Here is a 17128-nt window from a genome sequence, read left to right on the forward strand (position 1 = left end):
GAAAAGCAGGCAGCGGGGATGAGGAGGAGGAGGAGGAGGAGGAGGAGGAAGAGCAGGGAGACAACAGCGGGCTTCATCGGGCCACAGTCAGCGCTTTGTTCTCTGCAGGGAGGGAAACACTTTCTTAATGCTTTATCAGTGAGGGGAGCTTCGATTACACGGAAGATCTGTTTATTCAGCTTCTTCCACCACAGATTCAGGATGTTTATTTGTATATTTAACAAATAACTGCGTGTGCTGAGGGTCCTTTAATAACTTGAACACACTAATCTGCTCATATTAATGACATTTTCTCTTTTAACAGCTCCTCATACAGTTTAAGAGTGAAACAGAGCTGGCTACTTGACAGTTTTTCTGGCCACTTCCCCCTAAACTCTGAAGTCTCATTCAGTTTCACTGGACCTCCTCCTCCTGGGACGTCCCTCATGACATCATGGAGCGTGTGAAAAACAGCATCTTCATAGAAAAAAAGTCACTCTGCAGAGATCCGGCTATATCTTGTATGGAGTGAGTGTTAGTAAAATGGGACACTTTCTGAATATATATATATATATATATATATATATATATATATATATATATATATATATATATATATATATATATATATATATATATATATATATATATATATATATATATATACATATACATATATATATACATATATATATAAAAAAATATATATATATATATATACATATATATATAAATATATATAAATATATAATATATATATATTAGATAGATAGATAGATAGATAGATAGATAGATAGATAGATAGATAGATAGATAGATAGATAGATAGATAGATACACACACTGCTTGTCCAAAATACAAAATAAAGTTGCCACCTGGATTTAACTAAGCAAATAGATAAGAGCCTTCCATTGGATAATTACTGCAGTGATGAATATGTTTCAGCTGCAACAACTTATTTAACCTTAGCTGATGCAGTGAGGAGCTTCTCATTTCTTGAACAACCATGTTGGAAGACATATCCTGTGGTCATGGAAAGGATGTTAATCAGTTTCAGAAGGATCATATTATTGGCCTGGATCAAACAAAGAAAACAACTAAGGAGATTTCTGAAACTACTAAAATCAGGTTAAGAACTGTCCAATGCATCATTAAAACCTGAAGGATAGTGGTGAACCATCATCTTGAGGAACAAATGTGGTTGGAACAAACTCTTAGATGATCGTAGGAAATCAACAGTAGAACTCATGGCTATGTTTAATAGTGAAAGTCAGAGCATTTCCACAGGCACAATGTGAAGGGAACTCAAAGGATTGGGACTAAACAGCTGTGTAGGTCTAAGAAAACCACTGATCGGTGAGACTAATCAGAAAAAAAGGCTTCAAATTGCTACAGAGCATAAAGATTGGACTGAATGAAAGAAGGTCATGTGGTCTGAGTCCAGATTTACCCTGTTCCAAAGTGATGGGTGCATCAGGGTAAGAAGAGAGGTGGATGAAGTGATGCACTCATCATGTCTAGTGTCTACCAGCCTGTGGGGGTTAGAGTTATGATCTGGGGTTGGTCAGGTTCAGCAACATTATGTTCCCAAAGAATGAGGTCAGCTGATGACCTGAATATACTGAATGACCAGGTCTTTCCATCATTGGAGTTTTTCTTCCCTAATGGCATGGGCATGTTCCAAGATGACGATGTCAGGATTCATGGGGCTCACATTGTGAATGAGTGGTTCAGGGGGCATGAGACATCATTTTCATACATGGACTGACCTCCACAGAGTCCAGACTTCAGCCTCATTGAGAATCTTTGGGATGTTCTGGAGAAGACTTTGCACAGCAGTCCGACTCTCCCATCATTAATATAAGATCTTGGTAGAAAATTAATGCAACTCTGGACAGAAATAAAAGCTGTGACTTTGCAGACGCTTATCGAAATGATGCCACGGTGAATGTGTGTCGTTCTCAGAGCTAAAGGCGGTCCAATGAAATATTACAACATGCAACTTTTTTTTGGTATGGGCAGTGTATATATTCAGTACCATTTAAAAGTTTGAGATCACTTAGAATTGTCCTTATTTTTGAAAGAAAAGCATGTTTTCAATGAAGATAATGTTAATCATAAATCCAGTCTAGACATTGTTAATGCGGTAAATGACTATTCTAACTGGAAATGGCTGATTTTTCATGGAATATCTCCATAGGGGTACAAAGGAACATTTCCAGCAACCATCTCTCCTGTGTTCTAATGCTACATTGTGTTAGCTAATGGTGTTGAAAGGCTAATTGATGATTAGAAAGAGGAGTGGATGGAGCGTTAGGGGGGACTTCATAGATCTGCACATTTTAAAGGAGGCAACAGTTGTAGAGTTGTATCTAAGTCATCTTAGGTCAGAAAGGATTATTTTCACAGGAAATAAATCTAAATATGCAACTGATACACAGAGGAGAGTTTTTAGAGGTTAAATCAATGACAGAAGAGACACTAGTCTGGAAGTCAATCACAACTCAAAGTTCAGTTTACACAAGTAATTTGACAGCTTGGATCCTTCAGTTAGAGTATGATAAAGAAGCTGCAGTATGTGACTGAACATTTTGTGGTATTTTTATTTGTATTGGTTGTCAAATATATTGTTTTGTGCAGGCAGTTGACGACTTAGAGGAAAAACTAGAACCCTCGATGGCTACAGTGAGGCGATCTGGTGCTCTGTGATGCTGTTAGCTGACATGGTTTGGGGGAAGAGTCACTGCAAATTAATACCAAGTTCTGAGTGATCAGCTTTATCCTATAATGAGACATTTCTATCCAGTTCTATCACTGATTGGTTAAATGAAAACTATATGAATCATGTTAGGTCCTTCACAGTCACCAGATATCATCCCAGTTAAACACCTATGAGAGATTTTGAACCGACATGTTAGACAGCACTCTCCACCAGCATCATTAAAACACCAAATGAGGGAATATCTTTTGGAGGAATAATGCTCATTTCTCCAGCAGAGTTCCAGTCACTTGTAGAATCAATGCCAACAAGCACTGAATCTGATTCAGTGATTTAGTGGCCCATCACCATCCTAAGACATTTCATGTTTGTTTTTCCTTTAATTTGTCACTTGGCTATTTATAATCTGTGGTATATTATTATTAATATATATTCCTAGTGCTGTCATTATACAACATACTGCAGTTCTTCATTTCCCTTTGTTCTCCCCGTGAAGCATTTCCAAGCCTTTTTACCGCTTCTTGTTTATGCAACATTTCACAACAACAGGTTAGACATGTGTAGGAATATGCATTTCAAGTGCCCTGCAGGCTGGTTTTCTATCTAGAATATCTAACCTCTCCTCAGCTAATCTTTGTTTGAAGAGCAGTTTTAAGTAAAGAGCAGTATTAGGGAATTTATTTGCAGCATTTTCACACATACAGGGTGTCCCTAAAGTCTGGACACAGGCAAAAACACAAATTTTCAAGAAATGAATTTTTTAACAACATTTTATTCAATATATATATACTTTTTTTATATATTGAAATTAATATATATATTTGATAACTAACCAAATATAAACTAAATATAATAGCAATATTTAATCCGTGGAAGCAAAGAAAGTTATAGTTAATGAGATTTCCTATGTGTCCAGACTTTAGAGACACCCTGTACACTGGGTCTGCTGATAAGCTCTGTGTACATATTAGTATAATTCCTGACTGTGATTCAAAACAAATCAGAAACTGACCCTTGACCCACTGTGAAGTGTACTTTTAAAACAATTAAAACATGCTTTGACTCATTTTTTATCAGAAATCTAAATTCAAATGCAAATTTTCTCCTCTGTGCAGCCGATGCAGACCTGATTTATTCAGTTATTTTCCTGATGGGTGAACTCTGTTTTGCAGATACATCTGAGCTGTCAAGAACCTGTCACTCAAAAAGACAATACGAGGATTCTATTTTTTGCATTTACAAGGATGAAAAACATTTGATGGTCTTGCAGTAATCCTGCTTCAAAGTGGAAGTATGTGACTCTAATCCAGAACGTGTTTTGGCAAATTCAGTAAATATCTTGTCAAAGTCCAGTAAATGTCCTTGATGTGTGCACTGAAAAAAAAATCTAGTATTTTTTCAGAGCCTCAACTCTGTAAATGTGCAACAAATTGACTTCAGATCAATTCACACAACACTATTCCAACATATCCTATATTACACAGAGCTGCAATACTTTAGGTATACATATTTAGTTTTAATAAAAACAAGAAAAGCACTGAGAGCGCAGTACTCCGCCAAGGCTGTTCATTCCCCCATACGGCATTGTTAGATATGCAGCATTTGTTTATTAGTTACTGATGATCAGAAATCACGGTAGTACAGAACATGGCCATTTAATATAGATGTACCCACAAACGAAATGGCCTTGCACTGAGCACAGGTGTGTGTTATGCACAGAGGTGGAAAGAGTACTGAAAATTTGTACTCAAGTACAAGTACTGTTACATTGCTTAAATTGTACTCAATTACAAGTATAAGTATTGGTGTTAAAAATATACTTGATTAAAAGTACAAAGTATTCTTCTCAAAAACTACTCAGAGTATTAATTACTTTTTAACCAGTGGATGTTTTGAGTCACCAATTGCAGGCATTTGATTTGATTCTCCTGTATAAAACACCTAAGTTCAAAGCACATTTCTTAGACAAACAATGTATAGAAAAATTACACAAAGGCAATTTGTTTTGTAAACAAATGTAGATATAAAGCAGGAATTTTGTTTGTTAAAAGAATGACAAAAATGTTTTGGAACCTGCACAGAACAGTCTAAACTTTTCCCAATACACTGAAAAAAAGGGGGAAAAGTGTCTTAAACTCTTAGACATACTAGCATTTCTGTCACACATCACTTTCTGAACCTTTTGTTCAGTTTCGGCAGGAGCTGGTTTTTAACTTAACAGTCTATCCAGCTTCGTTTGGCTGTGAAGAGTAGATCAGCACAGCTAAAATTCGTTCACATGCAGCAGAGGCAGGCAGAGCTGTGTTCAGCTGGAGAGAGCGCTTCTTTATGGCTGAGAAGGAGTGCAGCAGCTCCATGGTGTCTGTGGCACAAGCAAGATAACCATAAAGCTCCACTGGACTTTGCAGCCTTCTGGAGATTGGTCTGGAGAAGAAATCATCTTCATCGGATGACTCTCTTTGCTGATCCTCACTCTCATGCTCCGTTGTTTCAAGATGTTTGATGTATGTCAAGGTTGTAATTGCAAGCAGACAACACAATTTTAATTTCAGTGAATTATCCTGAACACACAAACTTCCATCCATCCATTATCTATACACGCTTTATCCTCATTAGGGTCGCTGGAGCCTATCCCAGCTGACTTGGGGCGGCATCAATTAACCTCAGCATGTTTTTGGACTGTGGGAGGAAGCCGGAGTACCCAGAGAAAACCCACACATGCACATGGAGAACATGCAAACTCCATGCAGAAAGATCCCGGGAAGGCCGGGACGCGAACCAGGGATCTTCTAGCTGAAAGGCAAAAGTACTAACCACTATGTCACTGTACAGTCCACACACAAACTTAAATCAGCTAATTCTCAAAAAGGATTCTCTGGTATTAAGGACAGACCATCAAAAATTGACAACCTATTAGGTGAGCCACAACTGAGATGTTAAATATACTCACTTATACATGTGTTCAAACAAAAGGGGTAACGCTTATCATATGAAAACATTTTCATTCAGGTAAGAGAAGAAGGGACCCCTTGCTCATGTCCTGTTTCTGCTAAACGTTAGTCTGAGGCCTTGTCCACACGTAGCCGGGTATCTCACAAAACAAAGATATTTTTCTACGATTCAGCCTATCATCCACACGAAAACGCAGATTTACGTCATCAAAAACGATTCTTTTTAAAAACTCCGACCAAAGTGAAGATTTGCGAATTCTCCGTTTTATGCGTCTGCATGTGGACATCAGTAACCGGGGTTTTGCGTTTTGAAACGTCACCGCCTGCGACAAAATATGTTCTTACGTCACATATGCGACCTGTGTTTATATTCGGTAACAGTATGGATGCTCTCACAAGGTTTTGGGCGCTGTTTCTTGTACAGGCGCTTTTTACTTGCTTGTTTTTACAAGACCAGATACCGCTCCACATTCAACAACACAGGCGAAGGACGACGTTAAGGACGGTTATTCTTACTCTGATTGGATAGGATTTGGGGAACTACTGCCACCTAAAGATCCGGCATGCTTATGAATGTGCTGAAAAACGCACTTATGCGGTTAGGTGTGGATGAAGTTCTTTTCTAAAAACGAGGTGGTGTGTACGTAAGTTTTTTTCTAGACGGAGGGAGCAGGATATTCGGTTTTACAAAAACCCTGCTACGTGTGGACAAAGCCTAAATGTGAAGCACTATTTACCCCCCTTACCGACAAGCTAACATAACAGGAAGCTAACATGCCAACATGCAATTGGTGCTCTAGTTTCAAATAACATGGCGTCACTCCAGCACAAAATATAGGGCTGCTGAATGTAGGCCTGTGAGTATTAAATGACTAAAGATTTAATTTATTGTAATGACGGTGGTTGTCCAAATATTAAGATAAAACATTTCTAAGAATTGTAGCTCAATTGTGCACGCACGCGCACACGTTAGCTAGCTTCGTCTTTTTATATCAGGCTAACCAATGGCAGTAGCAATATCTTTGCAGACTTATTTTAGCCAAACTAATAACCGTAACACATATGAAAAATAAAAAAGCAATATCATACAGGTACAGTTGTAAACCCTCTTACCTTACTGTTTTTGAGAGTAGACGCTGAAGTCTTGTAAGCTGATATCACCGTAGAGGTCAAACAAAGTTTGCACTGTATCTGGACGCTGTCGCCTTTTCTCCCTCTGTACATGAAAAATTCCTCCAGGTGCGGCCACGGGCGCTCCTCATCTCTTTTTCGTCATTTTCACTGTTGGCAGTGTTGTCTTCTGTCTCCATTTTGGCTTTATTGTCTTCAACTCTTCTATGAATCACTCTACACCGCTGTGTAGGTATGTTTCCTCCACAAACCTGCCTGCTGCTGCAGCGGAGTTGTCCTTTCCTTACGTCATAGATTGATTGGCGCGGTCGCGATCGCACCTTATTGGCTATAAAGGTGCAGATTAAAGGTTTGAATATTAATTCAAATTGTGGGTGTACTCAGTAGCGACTTTTGATTTTAGAAGTAGCGAAGTACATTACAGGGTGTAAATTGTACTCAAGTATGAGTAAAATTACACACTTGAAAAAAATACTCTTAAAAGTACAAGTACGACAGTACCCAAAAAAATCTACTTAATTACAGTAACGTGAGTATTTGTAATTCGTTACTTCCACCACCGGCTATGCATGTGTACGTTATGTACGAATACCGAATCACGTGACCTAAATATGTAGCGGGCGGCAGGAATTGATGGGACTCAGAAACACTCCACAATTTAATCAATTGTTCCTTGTATCATTTCAGACGGATAAGCCCCGATAATTACACAGTGGTCGATTTGTAGTAGGATCGCAATCATGTGATCATCAGCAGGCGGCTGATGTAGTGTTCACTTGTTGTCATAGTTACAGTGACACCGTGCCACTATCCCACAATGATACAGAAATCTTTAACAAATCAGTGGATCCAGACTATAAGCCGCATCACTGCCAAAATCTAATCACTTGGTTCTTGTGTCATTTATGACCTTCCCATAAAATTTCATCCAAATCTGTTAGTCCGTTTCTGAGTAATGTTGCTAACAGACAGACAGACAGACTAACCAACGCCAACCGTCACGTAAGTAGTAATGGTTCACTCTAACAATGTACATGTCTGTAAATATCAGTCACTCAACCCTCATCAGATTTTTAGTGATACCACTGGAGCCAATGTAGATAAATGAGATCTGTGAATTTTTATTTTTACAACCCATTGGTATTTCTGTAATACAGAAAAGATAACCTGGAGAAAAGAAACACAAACGCTTAAATGCACATGAAACCAGACACTTTACATACAGTGGTTTAGAAGAAGGGGGTGGTTTAAGCCTTCATCTGATTGGTGTATTAGGTTTGCAGGAAGCAGGAAGCGAAGAGCTGTTTCTGATCTGACAAAATGACCTCGCTCACTTAGTGGCTGTGGAGCGAACTTCAGTTAATTATATCGACAGAAGCCCAAATCCAGTTGACTCAGTAATTTTAGGTTTCTCATGAAAAGCCTCAGTACTGAATAACAGCAATTTCTCTTCTCTGTTATAAAACTTGCTGCTACTCTCTTTTCTCCCCCACAACGGTTTTATTTTTTTCAGGGTAAAAATAACACAAAATGTGGCACAAAACCCTACAAAAAAGGGCACTGAAAACACAGGATGGAAGTGGACATAAGTCCAAGTTGACCCTGTTCATGAAGACAAAAAGCCTTATGTTTATGGAAACGCATGTGAGATCTGGATTTTGCAGGAAAAAAATGAAAATAAATAACTCAAGAAGACGTATGATGTGCTTGACCATGTTCAGATGTTTGGATTGATCAGGAGAGCAGGTGAGGGGGTGTTGGGAGTGATAGTAGTGGGGAAGAAGAGGGTGAGTTAAAGTAATCTTATAGAGTATTAAAGCATATTTTTTCCCTTTGTATGTTAGGAAATGTCTACAACCATGTGTCACACTGAGGATGTGTGCAGTAAGGAATCAAATATACGACTGTACAAGACATCAATAGAGAAATACCCTCTAATGGTCTCACACTCTTAGATAGACAGTAATCTGTGATGTTAAATTCATCCTACAAGTTAACTTGAATTTAGTTTCTAAGTACATCTTTTAACAATCAACAGAAAGCAGTTGTCAGATTGTTGTTGCTTTGTCTTGACCATTAAGCTGCGATGCCTTGAACAGTGTCTCCTCATGGCCACTGGGGATAGACAAGCTCACCTTCAGTATGCAATTGAATAAATCTGTACCTATGAGTGTATTTTTTTTTTTGGATCCATTTGATCCTTGCAACGTCACAAAACAGACTAAATGGACCCAGAGACACAAGGAATGGCAGCATTTACCTACAACCATCTGTTTAGGGTGCGCTTGAAATAACACAGAGGCAAGCTGAATGATAGTGACTGAGTAAAGCTCATTATTGCCATGCAGTGGTCAAAACAATCCCAAAGCAACAAGCTGCAGCATCAAGCGGCCTCCAGGCCTGTTTGAACAGCTGCAAAAAACACAGGAAGCACATCAGCTGGCAGCGTACCACCGCTCAGGTCAAAGCTCTGTGTTAAAGTGTATGTTTCTACATTAGAATCTGTAACCGGTTATCACTGCTCAACTGAAACATAGCAGCTGACATTAACTTCACGAAATGCTATGCACTGACAAATGAACAAATATCTGACCGCAGATCAGCTATTGTTCCATCATCGACATTATCTTAACACTTAGAAGTAACTCTACTTTGCTCTACAGTGACACATCACTTCAGTCAGAACTGTAGGCTAATGCAGATGATGAAACAATCGTTAACAATGTTCAACCTCCTTCTTCCCTACAATCCTCACCACCCTGCTTTCCCACTGGAAATCCTCCTCCGTATTTTTCTCTCTTCATCCTCAGTGCTGCAGCTCTTTCATCCTGTTGAGGGCAGAACCTGCCTTGAACCATTCGATCTGTGTCTCATTGAAGCTGTGGTTGAGTTCCAGGGTCTCCTCGCTGCCATCACTGTGCTTCACAACTGCACTCAGAGGCTGAGGAGGATGAGAAGAAGAGAAAAAAATCTTGAGTACAGATGCTGCACATTAACAGTTAAGTGTAAGCAGGTTATCTTTTCTAGCTGTGCTTACTTTTCCTGGAGTGAAGGTTTCAAGTCCTCTGATGGAGATCTTGTCATCCGGGCGGATCTTGTCGTAGTCTGATGGGTTGCTGAAGGTCAGCGGCAGCAGACCCTGCTTCTTTAGGTTGGTTTCTATAGACATGAAGGAGATGTGCTTGTTAACTGGGACAGAATAAATGGTCTGAGACTTCCAATGCTGATTGACGCAAGTAAAAAACAATGATGGAAAGCTTGTTTTATTTGGTGGAGCTCATGAATAAGAATATAAATTCAGGAACAAGTTGGGTTGTAACAAGTCAGTGGACACTCAATATAAACGGGGCTTTGAGACTTTTCATATATACTGAATTGTTCCAATTCTGTGTAGTGTTTATGTAGTACCGTGGATTCTGGCGAAGCTCTTCACAATTATAGCTCTGCCTCCCAGATGTCTGGGCTCCAGTGCTGCATGCTCTCTGCTGGAACCCTCACCGTAGTTGTCATCTCCAACCACGACCCACGACACACTGTTGGCCTAAATGCAATGGGACAGAGAACACGTAGTGAGAGACTGTGTTCATTTATCCCAAATTTCAGTGGCACATGGCTCTGCAACTAGCTGTAAACAAGTGTTGTGCTATTAAAGAAAAGCCACTTTGGTGCTGATGGTCCAGCACCTGAACGTTTCTGCTCTGTGATCCTCACCTTGTAGTGACGAGCCACATCAGGGACTCCTCCGTACTCTCCTGTCAGGTGGTTCTTGATCTTGTTGACGGCGTCGTTCTCGCTGTTGACTGCACCGATCAGCATGTTGTTGGAGATGTTATCCAGGTGGCCGCGGAACTTCAGCCAAGGTCCTGCAGCGCTGATGTGGTCAGTGGTGCATTTTCCCTTCACCTACAGAGACAGAAGAAGGATAATGAACCAGTTCTCTTCTCAGTGATAAAAACAGGCTCAAGTTTTACTTCAGTGAGCAGACCTTGATGAGGACCCGCAAGTCCTCCAGATCCTTTCCACTCCATTTGTCAAAGGGCTCCAGCAGCTGTAGACGGTTGCTCTGAGGGCTGACGTCCACCTTCATGCTGCTGCCATCAGCAGGTGGGTGCTGGTAGGTGTCCTGGCCTGGGTCAAAGTCTTTGGCAGGCAGTTCATCTCCGTTGGGGGGGTCCAGCTTAAACTTCTCTCCATTGGGGGCTGTAAGGAAATCTGTCTCAGGGTTGAAATTTAAGGTGCCGGCGATGGCGAGGGCAGTGACAATCTGAGGAAGAAGAGAATGGAGGCATTTAGCTCTGAAGTGTCAGTTTGTGTGTCTTTAGAACCGTCGCTGGGGTTGGATAGGTGTGAGTTTACCTCTGGTGAGGTAACGAAGGCATGTGTAGCAGGGTTAGCATCATTTCTGGCAGTGAAGTTTCTGTTGAAGGAAGTTACGATGGTGTTCTTCTCTCCCTTCTTCACATCGCGCCTGAATTAAAACACACACACAATGTATTAAAAGACCGAAGCCAATTTGAGCTGTTCTCACTGAAAGTCCTGGCACAAACACCTGGCAGAGCTACCTGTCCCACTGTCCAATGCAGGGTCCACACGCGTTAGCCAGAACAACACCTCCAACATCTCCAAGGATCTTTGACTACAAGACAAGAGACACACATTTAGGCTTCCATTACTCCACCTGGAGCCAAATCATTACAACCAGGGAGGTTCACGTCCCTCCTCTGCATGTGCCAGCACTCACATATCCATCTCTTTCGATGGTGGCACGAATCTGCTCTGAGCCGGGGGTGACTGTGAACTGAGCTTTGCACTTCAGGCCTTTGTCCAAAGCCTGCTTGGCAACAGAAGCAGCACGGCCCATGTCCTCGTAGCTGGAGTTGGTGCAGCTGCCGATCAGACCTGAAAGGAAGAAAGAACCATAGAGAATTTTAATAGCAGCTTTAGTCTCAAAAAAGAAGCCCTGTAATTGCCATCTGTGTTCTGTAATTTATCTTTATAAACAGGAGGAGTTTGAGTGCAGACGTACAGTTCATCCAGCCCTGCTCAGTTCTTACCAACTTTGACCTCCAGTGGCCAGCCGTTCTGTTCAGCCACAGCGCCGACGTCGGACACCGGGTGAGCCAAGTCAGGGGTGAACGGTCCGTTAATGTGGGGCTTCAGCTAAAGAAAGAACCAGCACGCAAGTGAATAAAAATAACCAAAAATCACATAAATCAAATTAAAACTCTCACTTTTTTTACACACTTTCCTGTGAAATACTACCATCATGTGCTATTGTAGCAGAGTAGTAACTATTGGGAGGTGTATCAAAAAAACAAACTCAACCAGGACTCTTGAGATATCATGGTTTTGCAGTAATGGTAACAATCAGGAGTTATAGTTATATATAGTTATAGTTATATATAGTTATATAGTTATAGTTGTATGTTGTTTTTTTTTTTTACCAAGACCACAATGCAACAACCAGTATAAGCTGTCAAAATTGCCTTTCCAGGTGCTTCATTGACATCAGAGTAAATGAAATGTATACATTTGATAGCACACTCATTTTGAAAGAATAATAAAAAATAATTTGAATACATATCAAATTCTGAATTCACTGTGAAAATTTCACATTTTCTTCAGGGTACACCTCCTAAGTGAACTCTGGCCATTTTCAAAACAAGGCATACCTCATCCAGATTGAGCTCGATGAGCTGGTCATACTCGCAGCCTTCATCAGGTACCAGCAAGTCTGAGTATTCATCAGCCAGAGCAGCGATCTCTGAGACGAAACATAAGTAGGTGGAAGCAGTGTTGAGACACATCAAAACTTACAATTTTAACATTAAAGTCTTCCGGGAAAACAGAATCAAATAATTCACTTCCACACTGATAATTTTAGGTGATTATATAAGCTTATTTTCTCAATCCTTTCTTCATTTCAGACTTCAAATTTACTGTAATCCCCTTATTTATGTGTGTAATTACTTGGCATCTATAAACAGTGGAATTGGGCCAGATTCAAGCTTAGTGCAATCATATCTAGATACAATTTTGCCAGCTAGTTTTCATCACTGTGATTTAATATTGTGCAATGACACATCAGTTATGAGCATTAAACTTACGTCCACGTCCAGTCTTCTCCAGGTAGGTCCTCATGCGGTGGTTGTAAGGGAACACAGAGGTTGTGGCTCCAATCTCGGCTCCCATGTTGCAAATGGTGGCCATTCCTGCATACATAAAAACACACAATAGTGAGGCAGATTGTTGGTATTCATTCACATTTTTACAGTCTTTAAAGTGCATCATTATGTAAGACTTATTACTGACCGGTGCAGGAAATGGAGTCAACTCCTGGTCCGTGATACTCCACGATGGCTCCAGTGCCTCCCTTTACTGTGAGGATGCCAGCCACCTTCAAGATGACATCCTTAGGAGATGTCCAGCCTGAGAGTGTGCCCGTCAGCTTCACACCAATCACCTAAGAGGAAGAGAATTTATTATGTTAGAAGTGCAGAGACACAAAGTAAAGTTACTCTGAAGTGAGGAATAGATTAAATAAAGAAAGACAGCAGGAATAATGGGTGATAAATGCTGTAATCTGCTAACCTTGGGACACTTGAGTTCCCAGGGGATTCCTGCCATGACATCTACTGCATCAGCTCCTCCAACTCCAATGCAGATGGAACCAAGTCCTCCACCATTTGGTGTGTGGGAATCTGTGCCAATAAGCATCACTCCTGGGTAGGCGTAGTTCTCTAGGATGATCTATTTAAGTCAAAAAAATCATACTGTTAGCATAATTATAGCAACTGAAGCTTGCATTCAAGCTAAAATCTGACTCAAACTTTAAGTAATAGTACCTGATGGATGATTCCAGACCCAGGTTTCCAGAAGCCAACTCCGTATTTGGCCCCAGCACTGGACAGGAAGTTGTAGACCTCTTGGTTGACTTCCTACAAGGGACCAATAACCACAGCTCAGTCTAAAGCGTTACTTGTCATATTTTATAACAATAACATACAAAGACAAATCCTCCAAACCTTTGCTCTGGCCAGATCCTTCACCCCTCCAATCTGGGCCTCAATCAAGTGATCACAGTGGATGGTGGAGGGCACAGCCACCCTCGGCAGGCCGCTGCTGATGAACTGGAGCATTGCCATCTGGGCAGTAGCGTCCTGCATGGCCACACGGTCGGGACGCAGCCGGAGGTAGGTGCGACCACGATCAATATCCTGGTTGTGGGGGTCATCGAGATGGCCGTACACGATCTTCTCTGACAAGGTTAGAGGTCGGTTAAGTCTGCAGAGAAAACATTAAATTACATTTTATTAAAGTAGGATGCAGCAAAAGAGGTTTCAGACAAGGAGGTAGAGGATATGAATATAAGTACAGTAATAAAATAACTAATTAAAAAGTAGCTGAAGAATAAAAAAAAAAGAAACCAAAGAGTAGATTGTGCACTGTGGGTCAGGCAGATTGGTAAGAGTTGGTAAAGGCTGTGATGAACAACTGTGGCAAAGGGCAAACAAACACTACAGAACAGACCAAACATTCATACAGATAAGAGAGCGTTGGAGGAAATGCGGTTGTGAGCCAGAGCAAATATAGCGTAGAAGCAGGCTGACCTTTTTCTCACAATGTCAACGTTGGACTGGAGCTTCTCGTAGTTGATGAAGGAACTGGGCTCAAAGCGGCTCATAGACACGTTGGCCTTGGCTCTGTAAGCTGCTGACACATGGAGGCGCCGTGCACCATGGCCCAGTGCCAGCTGAAAACAGTAACATCATAAACACACAAGTATGAGCATAATTACAGAGCAGGGACTAGATTTTGATAGTGTATCAAAGACTATTCCTCAACTAAACATTTGAAAATTTTCTATCAATCTTGTGTCTTCATGGAGCAGAGTTGAAAGAGCTTTTTAAATATTGTGTGTAGTATAAATATTTGAAAATGAAAACAAAACCTCCATCATAGGAGGTGGGCCTGTGACTGCAATGCTGTTTTGCAGTCTGCTCTCAAGTGTCAGATGTCAGTGCTTCCCCAGTGACCATGATGCAACAACCCCCTATAAGGTCAACCACAAATACAATCTGAAGACATGGAAACACTGGCCTCAATCGCCCGTAACACTCTCACAAGTCTTTCTTGTCAATTTGTAAATAACCGTACCTGTCAGAGAAGCTATGTCTAATGATTTACATATGACACTGTGTGTGTGACCATATTTATAGTGTGTGGAGGTCACAGCAGGTAAAGGAACAAGAGGGGTGGAGACTTTGTGTCCAGAAGACTGTCTGATCAACTTCCTGGAATCATCTGGTGATCATGTGCCCTTAAGCAGGGCACTTAACCCATAAACTCACGTTAGTGAAGCTGCTAACTAGCTCCAGGAGAGGACCAGGCGTCTACAGCAGCAGCTCTGTTTGATTATATTCTATACACATGATTGCAAAGCAAGGAATTTGACAGATTCTGTATAAAAAAATCCAAGAAGACACTCAACCAGGGTTTTTTGTAGCTCAGAGTGGGGAGTGACTGCATCACATTAAGATGGGTCCATGTAGAGAAAAAAACAATGAGTCTGTGTTACCTTATTTGACAAAAATATATGCATTTCCCTCATAAAATGCCTTTCATACTAAATTTAATGCATTTCTAATTTTAAAAAAATGGTTTAAAGGGAGTTATTAGAACAGTGGCGCTGGGGATATGCCTTTGGTGACTGGCTAAAACCTCTTTTGGGGTTTGTCTAAGCAGGGAAAAGTCGACTCAATAACGAACTGTCAGCAGCTGAAGATATGTGCTAAAGATTAGCTGTCATTCAGGGTAAGATCTGGTCAGCAGCTGAGAATACAATACTTCAACTTTGGTGTCAGTTTATTAAGGAGCAAATCATGAGTTAATACATTATAATCCAATTATAGGTTTAGACATCAATCACATAGCGAATGAAGGCATCTGATTGAAGCTTGCCTGTTTATTTCCACTGGCAAACATAATGTGGCTTTCTTCTTGAGTGGTGATTCACCGATTTATGACTAAAATACTAGTACAGAGTTTCTCAAACACCTAATGCATGCCAGTCCAAGGTCATGGACTGGTCAACATGTGACTTTCCATTCCTTACAATATACTGTTTTATATCCATATTCAAAGGGGATGCTGTGGGTTTACAGACTTCTTTATCTATATCACCCAGCCAGAGGTAGGACAGTGAGTGTCAATCCTCTGATTGATTGATTGTCCATCAGAGTTCACTTTAGGTCACATATTGAGAGTTTTCACACCTGGTAGTCTATTATTATCATTAGAACAGCACCGAGCTGTTACTGGATTTATGACACACATCCCAAGTTTAAAATAGACAGAATGAATCCGTTTTTCTGGACCAATTCCAACAAAATCACAGACAGAGATTTGTTGCTGTAATATTGGATATCTTTTCAATATGTATCGCTCTCTGTGTGATATACTGGCGCCCGTGTGCCTGCTAGGAGCTCTAACCTTGTGGTTAACCTTGCTAATATACACCAAACCCCACCGTTACAACAGCCCTAACCGTGGTCATTTAAAGTCTGTGAATATGGATGTTAAATCTTTGTCAACGTAAACATTAGCTGTGATTTATTGAACCAGTGTAAAACCAGTTGTCGCCCGCTGGATGCGTTCAGAGCAGCCCGGACACGATGACCTGAGCAGCTAGCCGTGACAGTTAGTCGGCTCATTTATCCTCTGTAACCGCTCCAAGTCCTCCAACTGGGTCAGAACCGGGTTATATCACAGCTCTGTAATCTGAGGTAGCAGGTGACATTCGTCTCTGGGTAACAAATGCGGTAAAATGAGTGAATTTGGTGTCTTACCTGAAGCCGGGCGACAGTCAGACAGTAGGTTGCCATTTTGTTCACTGACAAAGATGTGAGGGTCGCCGGTGACGTCACGCAATTGTAAGCTTTTGTCTTCTTCGTTGGTTTTCAGCCGCAGACCTGCTTCCTGTTGCTGCCGCCTGCTGGAGCTGCTGCAGACTCAGTGCTGGTCCACTTCTGACCAGCTTCCCATGCTTCATATTTGGTTAAGTTACAGAAAACAACCAATAAAATCACAAAAAAATATTAATTTACATGTTAACCGTAAAAACAAAATAATAATTTGAATAATGTGCACATGAAAATGTGTTTATACATTGTAATTTGTTCTTTTACAGTGTTCAACTGCAAAATTATTTTTTAATTTAGCAGAAAATGTTACTAATTTACACATATTTGCTGTTATTTAAAAGAAAATTGTGTATTAGGCACAGGAAAATTTTTGTGACCGTGCTAGGAGCTTGCATTAGGCAGGAATCCTGTGATCAGGTATTGAC

The 17128-nt window shown here is 40.6% G+C and overlaps 1 protein-coding gene across 1 annotated transcript; it reads right to left on the bottom strand.

Annotated features, from left to right (window-relative positions):
* Positions 1-7877: 7877 nt before the first annotated feature.
* Positions 7878-16779, bottom strand: aco2 (aconitase 2, mitochondrial). The gene is made up of 17 exons (XM_023278963.3): positions 16629-16779; positions 14391-14533; positions 13806-14064; positions 13626-13718; positions 13372-13530; positions 13093-13243; positions 12888-12992; positions 12453-12544; positions 11835-11940; positions 11522-11679; positions 11343-11416; positions 11137-11248; positions 10766-11044; positions 10492-10683; positions 10189-10321; positions 9818-9939; positions 7878-9721 (listed from the first exon to the last, which is right to left on the bottom strand). Exons 1-17 carry the CDS (start codon positions 16662-16664, stop codon positions 9587-9589), a joined length of 2349 nt encoding a protein of 782 aa, XP_023134731.1. The 5' UTR covers positions 16665-16779; the 3' UTR covers positions 7878-9586.
* Positions 16780-17128: the final 349 nt, after the last annotated feature.

The sequence above is a fragment of the Amphiprion ocellaris genome, chromosome 18 (assembly GCF_022539595.1).
Source record: "Amphiprion ocellaris isolate individual 3 ecotype Okinawa chromosome 18, ASM2253959v1, whole genome shotgun sequence".
Taxonomy (NCBI): domain Eukaryota; kingdom Metazoa; phylum Chordata; class Actinopteri; family Pomacentridae; genus Amphiprion; species Amphiprion ocellaris.